Source organism: Typopeltis vanoorti, chromosome 22 (genome assembly GCF_054136105.1).
Source record: "Typopeltis vanoorti isolate ZY-2024b chromosome 22, IOZ_Tvanoo_1.0, whole genome shotgun sequence".
Classification (NCBI taxonomy): domain Eukaryota; kingdom Metazoa; phylum Arthropoda; class Arachnida; order Uropygi; family Thelyphonidae; genus Typopeltis; species Typopeltis vanoorti.
Window position 1 is genome coordinate 60,739,345 of NC_143570.1, and position 23,537 is coordinate 60,762,881.

Here is a 23,537-nt window from a genome sequence, read left to right on the forward strand (position 1 = left end):
TGCTTTCAAATTTCACATTTTGCTATTCAAAAGCAAACTTAACTGCATCATTCCACTGAAATTGCAACCTTCTTGTAAGCTTGTTTCTCAAATCCAACATGAAACACCTAAAACATATTTGATGCTGGTATGGAGAAAAAGAGCCGCATATGCTAATAATATCAAGTTTTTTGCTAATATCTTCATTTTTAATATGAAAAACCCATTGATGTCATATGTTTCCTCCCCTTATTTATTCTCATGACAAAAAGAACTTTTGTAATGTTCTATCGAGTCGTTTTCGACTGCTGGTGATCCTATGAACATACATTCTCCATTCAGATCTGTCCCTGACTAGTCTTTCAGAATTTCCAAGCACACTCCAGTTGCTTCTTTAACTCCATCTACCCATCTAATTCTTGGTCTTCCTCTTCTCCTGCTTCCATCAACTTTAGCAAGCATCATCATCTTCTCCAGACTGTCATTTGCTTGCATAATATGTCCAAAGTATGAACATTTTTGCTTGATGATCATAGCTTTGATGGAGCAATCTGGCTTTATTCTGTCTATCACTGATTTACTGGTTTGCTTTGCAGTCCATGGTATTCTTAGTGTCTCCAAACCCATAATTCAAATGCATCTATCTTCCTTCTTTCACTCTTTCTCAGGGTCCAACTCTCACATTCATACAGTATCACAGGGAATACCATTGCTTTCACAATTCTGATTTGTGTTATTATTATTATTTGTGACACCTCCAAGGAGTCCAAAGACTCATTGTGGGAGGACACCCACTGTACAACTCATCGTCTCCACCACTACACAGAACCTATACTACCAATCACCTACATCAACGCCATCCACTGCCCACAACCACCTTTTAAATTTGTCATTACTTTCTTTCCGAATAATAATCTTCTAACTTCTTCAGTACAATAACATTCTTTATCAATTCAGGATCCTAGGAGCACAAAACTGTTAACTGCTTTCATTTTCTCCCCATCTACTTCAAAATCATTAAGTTCACATGTTGCTATAACTTTTGTCTTTTTGAGGTTAAGTTTTTTTGAAGACCATATTTAGCACTTTCTTCTTTAACTTTCATAATAAGTTCCTCCAAATCTTCTTTGCATTCGGCTAGAAAGGTGGTATCATCTGATTACTTAAATTTATTAATATTTTTTCTATCAATTTTAATTCCAACTGAAGACTCCTCCAGCCCTACCATTCTTAAAATGTATTCGCTGTACAAGTTAAACAGGTAAGGAGATAAAATACATCCTTGTCACACCCCTTTACCTATTGTGAAATACTCAGTTTTTCCAAGATCTGTTTCAGACAGTAACTTCTTGTTCATAATAAAGATTCCTCAGAAGGATAATGAAATGCTCCGGGACTCCATTGTTCTTGGTGAAAAAAATACAATGCAGATATAGGTCAATGTCTAGTCCAGAAAGCCAATCTAGGGCCTCATCCGTCACCTCATGAATGTCTTGCTACCATGAAACTGGTGCCTTGGGCAGTCGTTCACAATATGAGTGATTGTCTGGGCTATTGGAGAACAGTCACAATAAGGGTGGTCTGACAGTTTCCATTTGTGCGGTAGGTAGCCACATCTGCCCTGGTTAGTTCTGATCCTGTTGACAGATGACCAAATCTTCCTACGAAGAACAAAACCAGGCTGCAGAGCACAGGGATATTTAACCAGGAAGTCATTTGTTGGGAGATTGTTTGACCAGTGTTCTCTCTATATGTTAGATTTTGATGTTAAGGCAGCTGAAGAGATTTCGTCCATGGACCAGAAAGGGTTTCTTGATTTTAGGTGAAGACTAGGTGGATTTTTAAGACTCCAGTGTAGGGGCAGGAGCGGGTTGTTCATTACTTTATTAAATTCTTTAATTGAGGCTTGTCTTCTCCATGTATTTGGTGAAGCAATCTTGGATAGGACAGGCTGCTAGGGGAGAGAGGTGCTTCTCAGTGTGCCATTAATTGTGTGCATGGTAAAGTTTAGCTGGGTATCTATGAAGTTAGTGTACACTTCTTTCCCAGAAGGGGGCACAGGCACAGTGAATGTGAGGACTAGTGAAAACGACCTCAGGACTTCTGCCCCACAATCCCAGGCTGTTCCAGCAAGCCTTGAAATTATTATTTCTCATTTTAATTTTGCTGGACAGGTTGGTGATATGCCTTTTATAGGTTAGGCTTTTGTCCAGGCTTACTCCAAGGTATTTTGAATAAGGCTAATGTTCTACCATCTCGTCGCAGAAAGGGAGGTTACAGTGTCGATTTGCCTCAGCATTGTTTAGGTGGGATGCTGTGGACACAGTTTTTGTTGGATTTAGCATCTGGTACCACTGCTTCAGTACTCTTCCAGGATGTTTAGGTCTGTGTTCAAGGTTATTTCCAAGTTGGCAAAGGAGGTAGACTGGTGTAGGATCGCTAGGTCATCGGTGTACATCTATTTGCTTGAGCTGGTATGTCGGATATGTAGATGTTGAAGAGTAAAGGGGCTAACACTAAGCTCTGTGGGAGACCATTGTGGAAGAATCTGGGCCTGTTCTTTTTTCCACCAATATGAACCTGGATCTTTCTGTTGGAGAGAATGGATTCGAAAAGCTGGAAAGTTTGTTTGCACCTTATAATATTGCCTAGTTTTAAGAGGAGGCCCCGATACAGACTGTGTCATAAGCTGATGTTAGGTCAATGAAAATAACTTCGATTTAAGTTTCTTCTGGAAGACTGCTTTAATCTGCGTTGTCAGGGCTGGGACGTTGTCACAGCAACTTCTTCCTGGCCTGAAGCCAGCTTGTTCAATTGGGAGTGCTCTTTTGATGAGTGGTAAAATTCTTTTAAGGAGAATTCCTTCAAAGAGCTTAAAGGTAGAGCAAAGCAAGGAGATAGGTTGCAGATTCTTGACATTATCTGGATCTTTCCCTGGTTTGGGCACAGCAATTATTTTTGCATCCTGCCATAATTTTGGTAGTTCTCCAGCTGTTATAATTTTTGAGAACAGGGCAGCCAGTCATGTTTGACCTCATTCAGATCATTCACTCCTGCAAACTTGCAATCAATTCTTGGTGAGTTTAAAGGCTTCCTATACCTCTCCCAGAGATATAGGAAGTCCAACAGATGAGTCTGGGTCTGCAGATGCAAGCCGACTCATCCGTTCATTATTAGCATTCAGAAGAACGCTACCTGCCTGAATGTGAAGTGCTCATGGCTTGCTCCACCTTTGTCACGAGTTGTCTAGTATGGTACAACCTCAATCTTCTCAGGATATCCCTTCTCAGCCTTATATATGGCCATCTGTGTGTGTGCGTGCGTGCGTGCGCCTGGTTGAGATGTAAAATAATATTTTTTTTTTATTGTGGGTCACAGTCAGAAAACTTTCTTAAATTCTGAATGCATATCATCTTATAATTATTATTTAGAATTTTGTAACTGGTTTTATTCCTTTTCATCTCTGTAGCACCAGTTATGTTGACATAGTATTTCTGTAATTTTTATGCTAGCATCACATCTTTTTCCTTCATACCTCTTATAATGCAACTTTCTCAGTTCTGTTGAGTAACGTTACTACAGTAGTAGACTCTTATTGTTCACCCTAGTTTCTTGGGAAAAAAAAAAAAAAAAACAGAGGCCTTGTTTTAACCAGAAGACATCTAAGTGGCATGACATCTAGCGTTACACCATCATATTGTAATGTGTGGTTTAAACCAACAAGAATCCAATTTATTCTGTCTTTTGTTCAGTATTTAAAGGGAAACCTAAAAAAAAATCAAACTGTGAAAAGGGTGAAGTTAGATACTGCAACAGAGTTCCAGTTGATTCTCCACATTTTTATTCCTCACAGGCAATGTAGAGTAATTGATCAACTAAATGTTTATAACTAAATATTTAGTTGATCAATTTATGCAGAAAGTGGGTTTGGATGTGAAGATGGTGATAATGGATAACAGGATGGCTAACAAGACAGGCATCAAAGAGTTGTATATAGTGGAGCAGAATCTAGAAGAAGATAGGTGTCCTGCAATATGCTGCAGGACTCTATACTTGGGTTGCTGTTATTTAGTTTGTTTATGTTAACGGAATTAATCTAAGGTGGAAAATCCAACGGTCTACCAAAACTGAAAAACTGGAGAAGGCATAAGTTAATAAAAATGATGCAGAGATCTTGCAGGATAACGTGTATAGGCTATATAGCATATACACATTATATGCACATATACACATTATAGCATATAATTCCTTGCATATGCTATAATAACTTATAGCATATGCAAGGAATTAACAGTTGATAGTTCAGTGTGGAAAAGCATACAGTTATATGCTTTGAGATGAAGATCATAAAGTATGTATTATTACACTGATGGAACTGTACTACAAGAAACTGATAAGAATAAGAATTTGGGAGTGGTAATGGATAAGAATCTAAGTTCAGAGGACACTGAAAATTCACAGGGGATCAGACCACTTGGATGCTGAAGAACACGATCACAATAGAGATTTAGTATTTTCAACTTAAATATCAACATACAGAAAACAAAGTTTATTGATAATATGAAACCAAACAAATAGTTTAGACAAGCTGTCCACCATCAGTGACATAATAGGCAAAATTTAAAAGGTAGAGAGAACATGCAACAACTGGTTTTACATACATAATTAGTTTAGTGAGCTAGAAGCATGGCATCCTAGTTCAAACTTGAACAATAATACAATGTTTTAAAAAAAAAAAAATTGTATATCACTCCCATACACAAGGGGAGGGGGTGCAAACCTATAGCAAATTGATACCATCATCATCATCTTCAAATTCCTGCCATGTACCCTCAAGGGATGTACAGGATATGACAGTAATACATGAAAAAAATTACATCGTTATTAATTTCCTATCTACAATTTTCCTCCAAATCAGTCTGTTACTTGTCAAGACTCCAACATTATCAGATCTTATATTTCTATCATCTAAGGCACTTTGTACCGTACCAATCCACCTATATCTTGGTCTTCCTCTGGGTCGTTTTGCTGCCAACCTGGCAGAGAACACTTGTTTTGCTAATCTTTCCTCGCCCATTCTGTTTAAGTGACCATACCACCTGAGATTAGCTCTGCTAACGCATTCCTGAATGTTGACAATGTCAAGTTCTTTCCTAATATCCTCGTTTTTAATATAATATTGCCATTGATGCCATCTGTTCACGCCTATAATCTTTCTCAGGACTCTCATATATCTGTGGTCTCTAGTCTTTGGTCAAGTGTTTTACTTCTGACCCAGCTCTCAGATCCATAAGTTAGAAATGGTTTGAACACTGTCTTGTATACAACTAATTTAGTGTTCCAACTAATTTCTCTCTTATTCCATATGAATTTATTCAATTGGCTTCCCACCATACCAGCTTTGCTGATTCTGTTGTCTATTTCTATATTTAATTTACCATCTTCAGTAAAAATCGTGCCAAATAGCTGAAATGTTTTACTTGTTCCACAGGTTCTCCATTCACAACACAGTTGACATTTTCAATGATTCTGCCTATTTTCATTGTCTTTGTCTTTTTATTGCTGACCTTCATACCATATCTATTACAACAGCTATTCAATTTAGTCAGAGAATCTTGCAGACTTGTAGCGGATTTATTTAGAAGTATAACATCATCCGCATAAAGCAAAGAGCTGACATTAACATCTCCAATTTTGATATCATGTTTAATACCACTTTCCTTCATAATGTGATCCATATAGATAATGAATAACAGAGGGGATAATGTACATCCTTGTCTCACACCAGATTTAACATTAAACCATCTTCCTGTACTTCCTTCAATTCTAACTGCTGACTTACAACTCAAATAAAGACTAAGTATTGCTTGATATAATGCCCCATTGACACCATATAACTGCAGCGTATTGAATAACTTCTCTCTTGGTACCTTGTCATATGCCTTTTCCAAATCGACAAAACTTAAATACAGATCTTTGTTATATTCCCATGCTTTCTCGACTATTTGTCGTAAAGTGAAGATCTGATCCTGACAGCCTCTATTTGGCCTGAATCCAGCTTGTTCTTCACCAAGCTTTTCTTCCTCAATTCTTCTCAACCGTTTCTCAAGTATACTTGCATAGATCTTGCCAGGAACACTCAGTAGGGAAATACCTCTGTAATTCTCACATTCAGTTTTATTTCCCTTTTTATATATGGGTACTATGAGAGCTCTACTCCAATCATCGGGAATTCGTCCCTCTGTCAAGGCTTTCTGAACTATGCAGATATCTGCAGCCACTGTAAGACTCTTATACCACCATACTTCAGCACTTCTGGTCGAATATCATCTACTTCTGCTGCCTTTCCACATTTCAAGCCTTTGATGGCTTTTTCTACTTTAAGTATGGATATGTATTCCTGACTGCATGCCTGGTCAGTGTTTTTTACCACTGTGCTGTCATCACTGCTTGTTTCATTTAGCAATTTTTCAAAGTAATTACTCCATACTTCAAGGACATCTTTTTCTCCCGTTTTCATGTCACCTTTATCATCTCTAATTCCTATTACAGCACTCTTTCCTCCATTCCTAAGCTTCTTCAACAACCTCCAGAATATTTTGCCACCTTCTTGATATTTATTTTCTATATTCTTGCCAAAATCCTCCCATGACTTTTGTTTAGCTAGTTTTACACAGTGTTTAGCATTCTTGCATTTGTCTCTATATTCTCTAAGAGCACAAGCTGACTTATTTGACAGGAACTTTTGATATGCTTTCTTCTTTTCCTTCACTGTCTCTTTAACTTCCTGTGTCCACCAGGGAGTTCTGATTTTTTTTATCCTTACAGACAACCTCACCACATGCCTCTCTGGCAGAATCAATCAATGTTTTCTTCAGAGTTTGCCACTGAATCTCCAAGGTTTGATTCCTGTTCTCAAACTCTTTCATTTTTTCTTCAATAATCTTTGTGTATTTTAGTCTACAGTTCACATCTGAGAGCTGCTCAACTTTTATTCGCTTTAAAACTTTTTTACATGTTATTCTTTTCAATATGAAATTCAATTTTATCCTGCTCAAGACTAAATAGTGATCACTTCCAATTTCAAATCCTCTGTACACTCTGGTGTCCTGCACCAGGGAGAAAACATCACCATCAACAATAACATAGTCAATGAGACTTTTCTTATTCCTAGCCTCTTCTCTCCATGTAAATTTGTGCACATTTTTATGTTGGAACATGGTGTTAGTAATAACCAGTCCATGTCCTGAGCAGAAATCCAACAGATATTTGCCATTATTATTAGCTTTGCTCTTTTCTCCAAATTTTCCCAAAATATTTTTGTATGTCTCACAATCATTTCCTACTCTACTATTTAGATCCCCAACAAGGACCAACTTTTCATTTTTTATTGTGTCAGTTGCTTTTTCTAAAGCCTCAAAAAATTCCTCCACTTCTACCTTAGTGGAACCTTCTGTGGGACCATAGGCACAAATAAGTCTCATTGTCCAGTTCCCTATTCTCATATTTGCCCACATTAGTCTACTTGAGACTGACTGCCATTCAAGAAGATTAGCCTCGTATTTTGTGTTGAATTCTATGGCTACTCCTTCTTTTGTTCGATTGTCATTGCCTGAATATAACATTTTGTATTTATTGCTCAGAAAGATCTCACCAGTTTTGGTCTTTTTTGTTTCAGTCACCCCTATTATGTTAATCTGGTACTTATCTAATTGCTCAGCTAGCTCCATTTCTTTGCCATTCAGGCTTCCTACGTTGATAGTACCGATCTTTAACTCTGGTGATGGTGAGTTGGGGTTTGTTTTCAGATTTGTTCCAGTAGCTGACTTTTCACTGTTCGCACTGGTTCCCTGGCGAAAACAACGGGGGCCTTGTTTAACCGGGCGACGCCCCAGCCGGCATGAAATTTTGTCATGTTGTACCATCATTTTTTATTTTGGTTTAACCAATAAGAATACAATTTGGTCGGCTAAATCCCAAATTGCCAGCCCATCCTCGTTTGTTCAGTATCCAAGTAGATACCCAACAGGGTGCACCATGAGAAGGTGAGGATTGGACATTAGGTCAGAAGCCCTGGTCGGTTCTCCATATTCCTTTAAAGGCTATGTGGAGGCCTCCTCTCAGTTATACAGCTTTGACCCTTAAACACCCCATTGATATATATATATATATATATATATATATATATATATATATATATATATATATATATATATATATATATATATATATATATATATATATATATATATGTGGCAGGAATTAAGAGAGAAAAAAATCTGTTGATGTTCTTTTTGAAGAGATGGAGAGTGTAGTCATTGAGAAATACCTCTTGGGAAATTTATGGTGTTTTAGAATTAAAAAAGGAGCCTATTATTTCTCTCTATGGTCCACATTTGGACTAATGTGCACTGGATACCTAGATGAGAAAGTGGTGAAAAAGATCCAAAAGGTGATTGACCAAAATGGTGACTGGTTTGTGGAGTGCAAAACTATAAAGATTACAGTGAAGGTCTGTGAATTAAAAAATTAAGTTGATAGGTCGAAAAGTGGAACACCAATCGTTAGATGGAATCTCCGCAGATCCATCTGGTCTGCATTTCAGAAACAAATTGAGCAAACCATTAGAGCAATTCCACCCACTCCTAATTGCTATCCTACATTTGTTACTGAAACTACTCAAATCTGCAGCAAAAGCCTCTATCCCTAGAGGCTGCAGAAAACAATATATCCCATGTTGGAGTAAAGAAAGTGAGGAACTCCTAGCCAAATATGAGGAAACTCCAGATCCAGCTATTGCTAAGGAGCTCATATCAATCCTGGATAAAAACAGAAAGGAAAGGTGGATCTCAACCATCTTTCATCACATCTAGTCGAAGAAGCTGGTCATTTCTGAGAAAACTAGGTGGATCAGAGCCAACGACACACAAAACAACAGAGAACTCCTGATCAAATGGCTAACCATTTATTGAATTGGTGCCAATTTCATGGCAGTGGCCTACAGGACATCCACAAGGTGATGGATGAGGCCTTGAATTGGCTTTCCAGCTTGGACCTTGACCTGTAGTTGGTATGGTGGTGGCGGTGGTTATGGAGGAAACAGAGATCAAGGTCCCATCTCACCACGAAGACATTCTAGTAGTCACTCTCATAGTCCTCGTCATAGTATCAGCAGAACTCCTCATGTTAGACGATAATGATAGTGTGAAATGGGCCTTCTCTAATAGATCAAGTTTTCTCACACAAGACACAACTGCTCTCTACTTAAAAAACCCAGATACAGCCACTTTTATTTTGTGAAGTGTTGTGAGAACATGCAGTCTTGTCATACTTGGTGCAGCAGGATGATAACTGTCAATGGCTTAATTACGATAAGTTACTTTTGCTTTATATTTTTTAAAAAAAAGAAAGACTTAGTAAGCAGGTTGTGCCTTTTATGTAATGAACTTTTATATGTTAAGATTTTCATCATTTGTTTCTGGAAATTGTGATTGTATTTTTCACTTACCAGTTTCATGTAGCCATAAGAATAAATAAATAGGTCGAAAAGAGAGGATAGCATAGAAACATTTTTTCATATGATAGCTGCAAAAAAATATTTTTAATACATCACAGATACATAGTTAGCAAGAGTCTCCTGCAGTGAAACTTTGGATTCCATAAATAATATATTTAATAACCATATATTTCAACCTGAAAATTACAGGTAATCATCAGGCAGTTGAATACAAAGTAGAATATGAATAATGGATATTTAAAACAGTAAGAGTCACATGATGTTATACATAGAACACTGCTTAATGTTAAGAGTGACTGCTCACCCCATTTGGAAAGGAAGTTAACTTGGTCAAATTCTCTGATGCCATCCCCAATCCAATACTCTTAAACTCTAGATACCTTCCTTGACATTTCTATTACAATATATATATTTCTATTACAATATATATATATATATATTTCTATTACAATATATATATATATATATATATTTCTATTACAATATATATATATATATATATATATATATATAATACAGCTAGTAATAATTTAAAGCTAATTATGTCATACTATCATACAATAGAGAAGGCTTAAACTAATTTGGCAAAGAATGAAAAGAAAAAGAAAAAAGGTGGATTGTTGGGAGAGGCAGAAGTGCAATTAATTGCAAAAAAAAAAAAAGTGAAGATGGATTTCTACCTTATGTGCAATGGAATAAATATGATGAGAATAGGATATTGATGTGTTTATGGTAGGAAAAATTTGACCAAAAATTGTTAGGAAACTTGACTGAAGAATATGTGTTCAACTATATCACTTCAATCAGATATGCAACCTACAAATTTTATTGTTTTGGAAGATGCTTAATTCCAAATTAAGAAAATTCCCTTGTTGAACAAGAACAGATAAAATATAGGCAAAACAAGATAGGCAAAAGAGTAAAAATGTTAAACAAAGTGAGTGATGAGAGTTGAATAAAACAGGTATGAAAAGCAATGATTTTAATGAGGAAAAAATAGCAGAGAAAGGACAAGACAGAATTGATACACTTGAGATTGCCTTAATAATCAGAAGTACACAGCAACTGTAATACATAAACAATAGAATGTAATCAACTCTCACTATAAGAAACAACTCAAAATTCCTAGTCAAAGGATTCATAATGTCTAATCCTATTTTAAGAGGAATTTTATACCAAATCTACTATAAAAATTTAATTCTTTGATTCCCAAGTTCATTGTAGTAAGAGTTTACTATAATTTTGAAGAAAATTACCGTATTTGTCAGAGTAAGACTAACTTTTTTTCTTTGAAAATAGGTCTGAAAAACAGGGTGCGTCTTATACTCTGATACTCAGTTTTTATTACTTTCATTTCTGGAAATTTTCTCTGTTCCGAGTTACACGATTTTTTTTTGCTTGCAGTGTGTGAGAGCATTCCTGTTACATAGAGTTCAGTGGATGAGCATGTACTGTTATCAACAATCACAGCTGTGTTCCTGTTCATTTAAACTTTCCAATTGTTGTCATGGTTGTTGTGAATGGTGATAAATTTCCACCGATAAATTTTCTCTAAATGACTTGGCAAATTATGGCTGAAAAACGTTGGCATTGCTATAATATTACTAAGGGATCACTAACTTTATTGGATCAACATCATGGTGTTCAAGATTCATGAAAAGAAACCAGCTATGTATGCAGACTAAAACAAAAATATCACAAAAGATGCCAGCTGAATATGAAGAAAACAATATTAAATTTCATCGATTCATCATTAACGCAAGGAAACAAGAAAATTTTGAACTTGCGCAAATAGGAAACATGGACGAGGTTCCACTGACTTTTGATGTGCCCTCAAATAAAACTGTAGATTCCAAGGGCACAAAAAGTGTTACTCTTAAAACTTCAGGGCACGAAAAAACTCACTACGCGATTGTTTTATCCTGCTGTGCTGATGGGAAAAAATTGCTGCAACTATTGATTTTTAAAAGGAAGACTAACCAAAGAAAAACTGCTTAAAGGAGTGTTTGTACATGTTCATGTAAAAGGCTGGATGGATGGAGGAGGAGGAATGAAGTTATGGATGATAAAATTTGGTCTAGGCACCCTGGCAGACTGTTGAAGAAGCCTGCCCTGCTAGTATGGGATCAGTTTCATTCTCACAGAACAGAAGATGTTAAAAATAAACTCAAGGAATTTAAAACTCAGTTAGCTGTAATTCCTGGAGGGCTAACTAGTCAGCTTCAACCTTTAGATGTCTGTATTAATAAACCATTTAAGGGATTTATGAAGGAGAAGTGGAACAGCTGGATGCAGTCTTCAGATTTTGAGAGGTTATGCCATCAGGAAGAAGCCTAGCATTTCACAAGTTTGTGAGTGGGTCAAAGCTTCGTAGGATGTTGTGGAATCTGAGACAGTGGTTAAATCATTTAAGAAGTGTGGCATTAGTAATGCACTGGATGGTACAGAGGACAACTTGTTGTATGAGGACTCAGATTCTGATTTAGAAGAGGTTTCAAGTAACTCTTCATTTAGCTCTGGAGATGAATTTCTGAGTTTTAACAAAGAAGAAGATTAAAAGGTGGGTACTCTTTCCTAGTTAGATTAGGTTTTTGTTGAAAGTAGACCTACTTATTACTTTATATTTGAAATACTGAAAATTCATTATAATATTCAATGATCAAGTTTTTTTCCTAAAAAACGTGTACAGAAAAGGGGTGCGTCTTATATGCTGGCAAATATGGTACATAAAAAAAAAACTAATCATGTGGTCTTATTTGTGTTAACCTATCCTTCAGATACTTTACATCACTTCTTGAATTTAATTCCAAGAAAATGATAAACATTTAATATACTCAACATCACTTGTTCTTTATTAAAATTATTTATAAAATCAAGAAAGGTTTTCTGTGAATATTTTCTTGTAAAAATTCCTAGTTCATTTACAACAGTTACAAAACCTACTTAAAAAAGTCTGCCTTACCTAACACATTAAGATAGAAATCCTTGAAGGCATACCCATGAACATTAGAAGCATTGCACTGATAAACATCAGTGTCTTCTTTTCTCAGCATTGTGATCTTCAGTACATCTCCTTCCAGATGTCTCCTTGGATTTGCTTCCACACCTAAACAAGAATATATTTAATACTTTCAATGTGTAATTCCTGATGAAGTTCATATCTTCATATTTTCTCCTTATACTACATGCTTTGGGAAAAAATATAATGATTTCAATATACCACCATAACAAACAATAACTGCAAAAGACAAACAATGACATTAAATATTATTACAGAGCAGTTTCAGATAGCAAGGCATTCTAAAACAATTTTACACTTTTTCACAACTGATATTTAGTAGAGTGTTGCTACAAGCCAGGCAGCAGAGAGGATGAGGAGTAGGAGATATTTTAGGCAGATGAGCTGGCAAGTGCAAGAAGAATGATTGTTATGGGAGATTTTAACTACAGCAGTATAAATTGGGAAGATGAAGATGCATGTAGTAATAAGGGAATGGATTTCCTAGAATTATTGAGAGACAAATGTCTAAGGCAACATGTAGCAGAAGGAACATGAGGTTCAAAAGTTTTGGATTTGGTCATAGCATCATTAGAGCTGATTATAACTGAGATAGCATCTCTGTCCCCAGTTGGAGAGAGTGACCATGTGGTTTTGACTTGGAAGAAGAATAGACATGCAGAAGTATCAAAGAGAAAGGAATGTATGCAGAATTATAAGGCAGGTGATTATAATAGTCTTGGATATCAACTTGGGACAGTTCCATGGATGGAGGAATTGGAAGAGAGATATCATTAGTGCTTGGGAAATCATGAAGGAATATTTATTAGCAGCAATAGTAAGATGTATACTACCACGAGTGAAGAAGTGGACGACCAGGGCTGGCTCTACTGATGCCGTAGCATGTGCATTTGCATGGGGCGACAAAATTGGCTTAAACTATATGAAAAATAAACCATAAAAAAGTCGTTCCTTCTCTGTTGAAACCAGACTTCAGGATGTCATTAGTTTAATTTTTACATAATAAAACTTCATTGTACTGTATATTTTTTTTAAAAAATCATAATCATTTAAAGATTATAAAAATGATTTACACCAAACAGAAAATGCAGCTGCTTAACTCTGAGACTTCTGAAGTGAAAATAAAAAGAGGAGTTAGACAAGGTTGTATCCTTTCACCAAATTTATTTAATATCTATAGTGAGACAGTGATGAAAAAGATCGAAAAACAAAAAATAGGAATTAGTATCAATGTATAAAATACAGCAATCTTAGATATGCTGATGATATCATCCTAATAGCAGAAAACAGAAACAAATTAATCAAATTACTCCAGCTTCTAATCGAAGAAGGATTAGATATAAATGCAAAAAAGACCAAATTTATAAAAATCTCAAAAGAAACAGATCCGAGCTAGAAATATTCATAACAATATGAAAACTGAACATACAACAAAATACATATATTTAGGCAAGTACTTTACTGCAGATGGAAAGCAAGATAAAGAAATAAAAATAAGAACAGCCATAGTTAAAGATGCCTTCTGGAAATATATAGATCTGCAGGTATCGAGACAAAGAAAAGAATGATAAAAACATTAATGCAGCCAGTTTTCACATATGGAAGTGAGACCTGGGTATTCGAGAAGAGAGTAAGACAACAGATAATGGCTTTTGAAATGTGGTGCTATAGAAGAGCTCTGAAAATCTCATGCACATTACAAACGTGTTCAGCCTGGTTGGCTGAGTGATTAGCGTATCTGCTCTCCAGCCAAAAGGCTGTGGGTTCGAATCCCGCCGTGGTCATGGATGTTTGTGATTATGTGTGAAAATACTAGTGGTGGTGGTGGGCAGTAAATGGCGTTGGTGTAGATTATGATTGTAGTTGCGATTCGTATTGTGAGTTATAGAGTAGGTGCCCTCCCTCGATGAGTCTTGGACTCCCTGAAGGTGTCATGTAATAATAAAAATAATAATAAATACAGATGTCCTACAGAGAATGAGGACACAGAGATCTTTATTACAGGAAATGATCCAAAGAAAGATCATATTGTCAGGACATGATCCAAAGATCAGATTGGCAGGACACATGTACTGAGAGGTTCAGCAGGACAGAGGATACTAACAGTTTTAGAAGGAAAAATTATGGGAAAAGGATCAAGAGGCAAAAAACAAAGGACATGGTTTGAAGATATAAGATCATGGACAGGATCACATGGCTATGTAGAAACAAAAAGGAAAGCCACCAACAAAGAGAACTGGAAGGACATGGTGCTGCACCCTGTCACTGAGGAAGCTATATGAAGAAGAACAAGCGTTCAAAATAATGTAGTATTATGTTGAGTTTAATATTGCACTGTCAGTGTTAATATCAGACGATGTGACGATAGCAGAACACTTTCTATATTGCATTTATTTCCAATTCCATTGTTGGCCATGAGTTGACCTGAGAGTAAATCTCATTTAACCAATGAGACCAAATGATCATAATGAAATAATTGGTTAAAAGTAAACCAATTAAAGAAATAGAATCAAAATACATAAATACAGTTGTGCAGTGATTGTTAATAATACCTTTTTTTGATACAATTATTAGGATTTGGCTTTTAAAATTATTTTAACATTCCGATATGTCCGATAAAAGAAAAAACTATCAGGTGCAGAATATCGCAAACAAAAATCAGAAAAAGAACGTATTATTCAGAAACAAAGTTGGGATTTGCATAAACATCTAAAATAAGCAAAAGGACCGAAACCAAAAATTCTGAGCTCATGGCAAGCTTCTAATTGCAATCCCAGTAATGTCAATATTAGTAACAAGGAGGGCGAAAACAAATCTGATTTAACATCTTTCTCCTCAAAAAAATAAAAAAAAAATAAGCGATGAACTTGAAATGAACATTGATCCAGCAAGATGGAATCCCTCTTTAAGTGATGCCGATAAACTGGAAATGGTAATGAAAGGTCTGCTGGCGAGACCAAAAAGTGATTTCGTTTTTCCACACAGCTCTAATGGCTGGAAATTTTATCATTACACTAGGGAACTAAGCAATGAAGAACATATTAATCAGTCATGGTTAGTGTATTCTAAAGAAAAAGATTCTGCATTTTGTTTCTGCTGTAAGTTGTTTTCTAGTAATAAAATTTCATTCACTGCTGATGAATTTAACGACTGAGGGCATTTATATGTGTATCTTAATAAACACGAAAAATCTAAAAACCACTTGGAATTCCATAAGAAGTGGATTTAATTGCCATCTAAGTTTAAATTAGAATAGATGATTGATTCAACGCAACAAAAATTGTTAAATGCAGAGGCTCGGCACTGGAGGAGAATAATAGAATGCCTAATTGCCATTGTTCAATTTTTAGCTCAACATCTGATAAATTGTATGTTCACGATAACGGCAATTTTTTGAAGTTTGTTGAATTAATTGCCAGATTCGATAATGCTATGTCTGAACATTTACTGAGAATATCTCGTGGATTGGCCCAACATTATCTTGGGAAAAACATTCAAAATGAATTGATTTCTCTCCTCTCTGGAGCCATAAAAAGGAAAATAATTTTTATTGTGCAGAATGCTAAATATTACAGCATAGTTGCAGACTGTACTCCTGATGTAAGTCATATTGAACAATTAACACTAATTGTACGATTTGTTAATATGGATCCAGGTGATATCAATATCCATAAGCACTTTGTTGGTTTCATTCCTATAGAAGCCACTACAGGCTCAATTTTAACTGAATATATTCTTAAAAAATTGTCAGATATGAATATTCCTATCACAAACATGTGTGGCCAGGGTTATGACAATGGATAAAACATGAAAGGAAAACATTCAGCAGTTCAACAACATATTAGGGATTTGAACTCGAGAGCTTTTTTTATACCTTGCTCTTCTCATTCTCTGAACTTAGTTGTCAATGAGGCTACTATATCATCTGGTGAAGGGATTTCATTCTTTGAAACAGTTCAGAAATTGTGTTTTTCTCAGCATCAACATTGCATTGGGGGAATCCTTAAAAAACATATTACAACTCTAACTCCCAAGCCACTAAATACCACCTGCTGGGAATCTAGAATTGAAGCCGTTCATCCTTTAAGATATTATATTGATGAATTCTATGATGCTTTGATAGAAATTGCTGATGAGCCTATTTCTGATTCCAAAGCTAAATTTAAAATCGAGTTTTTCTTTCTTATTATTGATGTAGCAACGAGTTCTATTCCACAAAAGATTTGGGCAATTGTAATACCACAGTTCACATTTTTAGTTTTTATATAATACCCCTAAACTGAAATCTGAGATGACAAATGAGTATTTAAACTATCAAAATATTTAAACCATCAAAATAGATGAATTGAGAGTAGCTCCCACTTAGTACTAGAAAATATGCCTGCCAATTGAAGTGCTATGCTATATAGTTGAAAATAATTTTGCTCCTAATGTTGCAGTAGCCTTAAGAATATTACTGTCATTACCGGTAATGGATGCAAACGGTGAGTGTAGGCTTTCAAAACTAAAGCTTATTAAAACATTCTCCAATGGCCAAAACTCGATTGGAAGGTCTTGCCATGATTTCAAATGAACTCGGTCAGAAATTAGACTACATTGGCCTTATTTGTGATTTTGTGAATATGAAAGCAAGAAAAGTTTAGTTTTAAGCAGTAGGTTTACATTTTAACAGTGAAAATGTAAATTTACTTATGTTAAGGCATGACGTGTTCTAAAATCTAAAAAAATTATATTTACCATAGTTACGTGTTTGTGATTTAGCAGTTCTTCATTCTACATGGCATGATGAGAATTACTTACATGTAAGTTAATAGTAATACATTATAAAAACAATATTTTTTAGGTTGTGTTGATAGTATTTGTGATATTAATGAATTTTGGAGCAATAAAATTATTGATTTTTCAAATAAACTAACTTTTAATAATTGTCACTTTGTTATAATTTAATTAAAATTAACAGCAGGTGCATTTATTGTGTTTGATGAGTATACTTGTTTTTTCTTGATTTTAATTACTCATGCAGATGCACATTTTCAGAACAAAATTCCGCCATTAAAAGGTTAATTCTCTTTCTGTAAAAAATATAGTTTATGGTCATTTTCCATTCTTATAAATTTTCATTAGCTGATGCTACTATTTAGAATTCTTGATCAGACATGTTGAGGCCTAGCTTAACATCATGGCTTTTAAGACGTCATTAGAAGAGTTTTTTGGGGGGAAGGAGCAGCAAAATTCTTAGGACTGGATGGCTGTGGATGACAAACAATATCAAACAGGATATGCAGGTTAAAAAGAGGTTATGGAAGAAATATAAGATGAGTGGCAGAGAGCAGGTAGATGAAGAATATAAGACTCAGGTCATGAGAATGACTAGTATGGTAAGGAAGGCAAAACTGGAATATGAGAAGAGATTGGACCTGAGATCCAAAGAAAATCCTAGGGAATTTTTTTTTGGCCACATAGCTCTAGGGAATCCTAGGGCTATGTGGCCAGTAGGAGGACAAATGAATGTGGATAAAAATAGGAACAGAGTGACTGATGTAGATAACATAGTGGAGTTGTTTAATGAATACTTTATTGAGGTTTTTCATCCTGGAGAAGTAAGTTTTAATACTAGAAGGATAGGGCAAGTTTGAGATTTAGAAGTGCATGAGGAGAGTGTGTTTCAAATACTGAGTACTCTGGATGTCAGTTCTAAAGAACTGACAGTTCCGTTGACCTGGATTTTTAAAGAAAGTCTCTGGCTAAGGGAAAGATTCCCAAGGAGTGGAAGGAAGGTAAGATAGTGCTATTGCATGGTAACAGACTGGAAGTGTCAAATTATAGACCTGTTTATGTTTCATTAGTAGTTGCTAAGATCTTGAAGAAATTAGTGAGGGACCATATACAGTGTTAGGTAGATAAGGGTAATGTTATCTGTGGGAGTCAACATGGATTTGTTAAGGAGCACTCTTGCTTTAGTAATATGATTGCCTTTTATAATAAAGTGTCAAGAGCAGTTGATGAGGGGAAAGGCACATTCTGCATTTTTTTTTTTTTTTAGATTTTACAAAAGGCATTTGACAGGGTACCACATGATAATCTGATATTTAAGTTGCAGCAGATGGGTTTAGATGCGAGGTTAGTGAACTGGATTCAGGATTGGCTATCTGACAGGTATCAGAGAGTTGTGTATGTGGGGGGGGGGGGGGAGCAATATCAAGGAGGCAGAAGGTTACAATGGAGTCCCACAGGGCTCAGTACTGGGACCTGTATTGGTTAACCTTTATATCAATGACATAGTCAGTGGATTGCAGGGGGATATTCAGTTGTTTGCAGATGATGTGAAACTGGAAAGGGTTATTGGTAATAGTGCAGTATGTGGTAGCCCTTATAGAGGATCTGAATAAAATGGACAGATGGGTAGGTAAATGGGGTTTCAGTTTAATGTAGCAAAATGTAAAATCTTGTAGTTTGGGATACATCGATGGGAGGCCGCATACTCTATTCGAGGAATTGTACTGGAAGAAGAAGAAGAAGAAGCAAGGGATCTTATAGTGATTGTGCATATAGAATTGAAGTTATATTGCAAAGGTTGTGAAGACATCTCAGAAAATTGTGACAATGTTGAGGAAAACACTGACTGCAAGAGATAAAAAGTGTGCTAGTCTCATTGTATCAAGCTTTCATCAGACCACATCTGAATTTCCATGCTCAGATTTGGTCACCAGAATTTCATACTTGAAATCCTGGTGACCCTGCAGAGACAGATAACAAAAATCATATCAGGACTATACAACATTGATTATGAGGTGAGACTGAGGGCATGCAGACTGCAGTTTGGTAGACAGAATGCAAAGTGGAATATGATAGAGTCATCTAAGCTGTTGAAATGTTATTATCATATTAACACTGAGGAGATTTTTGATATGGTAAATGAGGACCAGGGGGCCATCTCTGTAAGTTGCAAAAGAAGGTGGTGAGTAAAAGGGTAAGAAGTAAGTTTTTTTTACATGGAGAGTAGTAGGAGCATGGAATGCATTTCCTAAGAGAATGGTGAACATGCAGATTGTGGATGATTTTAAGGAGTGGTATGATAGACTTTGTGCTGACCTCCCAAGAGTCTTGTGACTCCATGAATGTCAAGAAAATAATAATTATTATTAACACCAGACCTCCATGGGGTCAAAAGACTCATCATGGGAGGCAAGCATTGTTATACACAAAGCCCATTAAACTGTACTTTAAACTCATTCAAACTTTTACATCTTCCAAGTATGTCCCTTTGTTCTACACCCCTCCCATTCTATAAAACATTTCTTCCACATTAACCTGATAACAACCCTTTACCAACTTTTATGATTGAAACGTTTAAGTTGGTAACACCCCATTACCAACTTAATCATATCATCTCTCCTCCTATTTACAAAGCTTCCTACTTGCAAAGTGCATTCCCTCAATCTGTCTTTATATCCCACATTGCAAAAACCAGTTAGTCTAATATATATCCTCATTACCATGAAAACCAGGGGATCAAATCTGTGCATAATAATCCATATGAAGCCTGATCAAGGCCTTAATGGAACCAGAACCTCTTTATTTCTACAAATTAAGGTCCTTTGCATTATTGTCATAATCTGTGATGTCTTCACAGATCATAGGAGGATTTCCCAGATATGCTTGATTCCACTGTTTTGCATCATTTGCAGACAGTTGTATATCACCAGTTAAACCTATCCCAACATCACATTCTTACTTAAAGAGCCTACAAAGAGAAAAGTCCATAATCTGAAATTACTTCCAACAATGTTTGTTCACCTTAAGCTCTCTGTCTGTAAGTTTTTTTAAGGTAGCAGTGAATGGATGCTAAAAAAATCGCAGGAAAAATTAAAAATAAAAAGGCAACAGACACCAAGAATAAAGCAATAGAAGTAAAGAAATTTCTTTATATTTCTTCATATAAAACATGGGTTTAATATGAAGAAATACTATTATGATTTTCCACTCCCCAATTAATTAAAAATTCTAAGATGGGGTGGGGGGGGTATAACCCATAAACTCTTCTGTGCAATAACATTTAGAGCATCTAAATAAATAATAATAATAAAAGATCAACACTGAATATAATAACAGCTGAACTAGGTGAAGCAGTGGAGGGTTACAGAACCAGTGACCCTCTCAATTCCTATGTAGTGTCTTAAGGTATAGGAACAGATATCGCTGAAAGAATAAAACAAAAATCAAACTCAAATATTAAAAGTACAAAATTTAAACAGAGTATAACAATATGCAAATCTACAAATAACTCAACATTCCCCAAACTTCTGAAAGGAATTTTATGCAAGAACAAATATCCTTTCTTCAAACTGTTGATATGAACTAAAAACATATTCATACGGCACAGAAGTCTGGCACAGCCATGACTTCTGTTTAACATTAATTAAAGTTCCTAGATTAAACACTAGATTCTAAATACATTGAGTTAGATGATATGCAATACCCTCAGTTCCATAAAAGATCAAGTGTTTGGAAAAACTCAGATATGTTAGGACTGGGGATTATTCTATCTATGCATTCTATCTAATATGCAGAGGGTTTGGAAATGTCAGATAAGTGACAAGTAGGATGTGATTAACTCATTATAACTTAAATAGTGAAGAAATTAAAAGTTCCAACAGTTCAATCCTTTAACAATTATCACAATTCTCTGTTAAGTTTTCACAAAGTTCACAATTCTCTTCCCGTGGAATGCAGTTGACTAACTACTTCAATGTAAAGTATAACGCTATTTTCCTACTGGTATAAAATAATAATGGACATTAATTGTCTTTTGCTGAAGGCAATTAATATCTATTAATTAAAGTTCTAAATACAAAGCTGAAGTTTTTTTGACACTTTTCTTCATAAAAAATAATTTTTCAAAAAGATGTTAAGTAGCAAACTTAAGCTTTGCAAAAATAATAAGTAATGTAATATGATGATGATAATGCTGAGGCTGCTATCAAACTAGTTTCAAAATATAACTGTTCATATTATACCAAAGTATGGTTACTATATCTGGTTAATAAAAAACAGAATTAGTTTATATTATTAAAGTTACTACAAAGCTCTTCTTGAACCATCCTTATAAAAATAGAAAAGAGTAATATTAAAGCCACTCTTACTTTCCAAAGGTTTTCCATTGACAAACCACTGAAGTTTAGGTTCAGGATTACCATATGCTTTACACTCAAACCTAACTTCTTCATCCTCTGCTGCATTGGTGTTATTAGGAGATGTAATCCAGTATGGAGCAGCTGTGAAAAATAAATAATAACTGAAATTGAAAAGAACTGGCTAAGTTGGCAAATTCTTAAATACAGAAATTTTAAGCCCACAGAGTTTATAATTATTCATCACCTAAACACACTCAAATTAGGACAGTTATCTTTTATAAAGCACCCTTTCTTTTAGGTGTGTTTTATAAAGCACATTTTGGATGGTGCTTATAAATCTAATGATTAGGATACAATGTTATTTCAATATCTAGAATGCAGTTTTTTTTTTTTTTTTTGGTTTTTTTTGTCAGAAAAACTTACTGAGAAAGTGGCATATAGAATATTTGGCAATATCTCCTGACACCACTAAAATTGGTCAGCTGGTCTGGAATTACTACTGAAGAAATTGAAGTCTGTGAGGCTTTTCCAATCAAAGAGCATCACTGACTGCCTAGCAGAAGAGATGGTGGCATCTTCATTCAGTCGTGAGCAAGCTGATTAAAAATACAAGCATATTTCCCAGTATGTCACACTGGGACATATTGTGTTGAAAGACCAACATATGTATCTCAAGTAATGTTAGCATGGCCCCAGAAATGGATTTAAATATTATAACACACAACTGAAGAAATGTCTGTTATAATATTTCCTATTTCTGAAATCTAATTTCCTGTAGCTCCAAGTAGAAATGGAATTATCTCATATAGCCAACCTATGATAGGCTAAAAAGAAAATGTTTATTTAGTCATAGTTGTTAAATTTTATTTTAGAAAGAACACAGACCAAAAAAAGAAAACATATCTGAATATTCCAAGGTAAAGATAATGATCATAACTGTAGAACTTTCAAATTGACTATTTAAAACATTTTTTTTTTTATCATTTATTATTCAAGTTTATAATGAGACCGAAAATAATGCAGTAAATGAAAATTTTTTTTTTATTTATTGAGTCTTTATCTTCTGCAGCATTTTCAATCTCATTATAAAGTTCAGTACTAAATAAGTGAAAATTTGCCAGCCTGGTTGGCTGAGTAGTTAATGCTGATCTCCAAACCTACAAGATGTGGGTTTAAATCTATCCTGTACGTTGATGAATACGAGACCACCATTCCTTTATTGCTGACTTGGAATGCCTTCAAAAGTTCCATGTTTGGTTTTTAGAGTGAGGTTTCTGGACTAGATAAAAATTAATAAAATTTTACAAAAAAAAAAAAAAAAAAAAATTAAATTAAATTAAATATCCTACCTAAGGCGTTATTATACAACACCTTTTGTGGATGGGATTCACATTGAAGAAAAAAATAATAATAATAACTTGAAAGATCTACAATTATGGCAATCATCTTTACTGTCAAGAATATTCAGGTATGTTTTCTTGTGAGTACTCTTTTAAAAATAAAGTTTAATGATTAAATATGAAATTCATGTTTAGTCTTTATGGACTGGTTATATGAGACTTTCCATTTCCACATGGATTTGCTGTTACACATGTATGCGTGTTACAATATATATATCATAATAACATATTAAATCTCAGTCAAATGTCACAGTACATAAATTTCTTTAATGAGGAGGTTATAATGCAAAGGTCAACAATTAGTTTCCTTTGCAGTTTGCATTAGAAGTAGTTTTCTTTAAGTTCTATTTATTACCATACATGAAGATAAACTTTCCAAATGGCAGAAAATCTAAAGCATAATGATGTGGACAAATTTCAAAATAGAACAATGAAGATTCTACACACAAAAAGAAGTAGAGGAATTTGGAGCAGGATAAAATCAATAT

General features: G+C 35.0%; 1 protein-coding gene across 1 annotated transcript in view; it reads right to left on the reverse strand.

The window, feature by feature from the left end:
• The window catches only part of LOC150094452 (neuroglian-like), a 479,168-nt gene that overhangs the window by 237,409 nt on the left and 218,222 nt on the right, over positions 1–23,537 (reverse strand). The window contains exons 8-9 of the mRNA XM_090412472.1: positions 21,659–21,790; positions 12,459–12,602 (exon numbers count right to left, since the gene is read on the reverse strand). Coding sequence (XP_090268598.1) covers positions 12,459–12,602; positions 21,659–21,790 — 276 coding nt within the window. The remainder of the gene's footprint in view (positions 1–12,458; positions 12,603–21,658; positions 21,791–23,537) is intronic.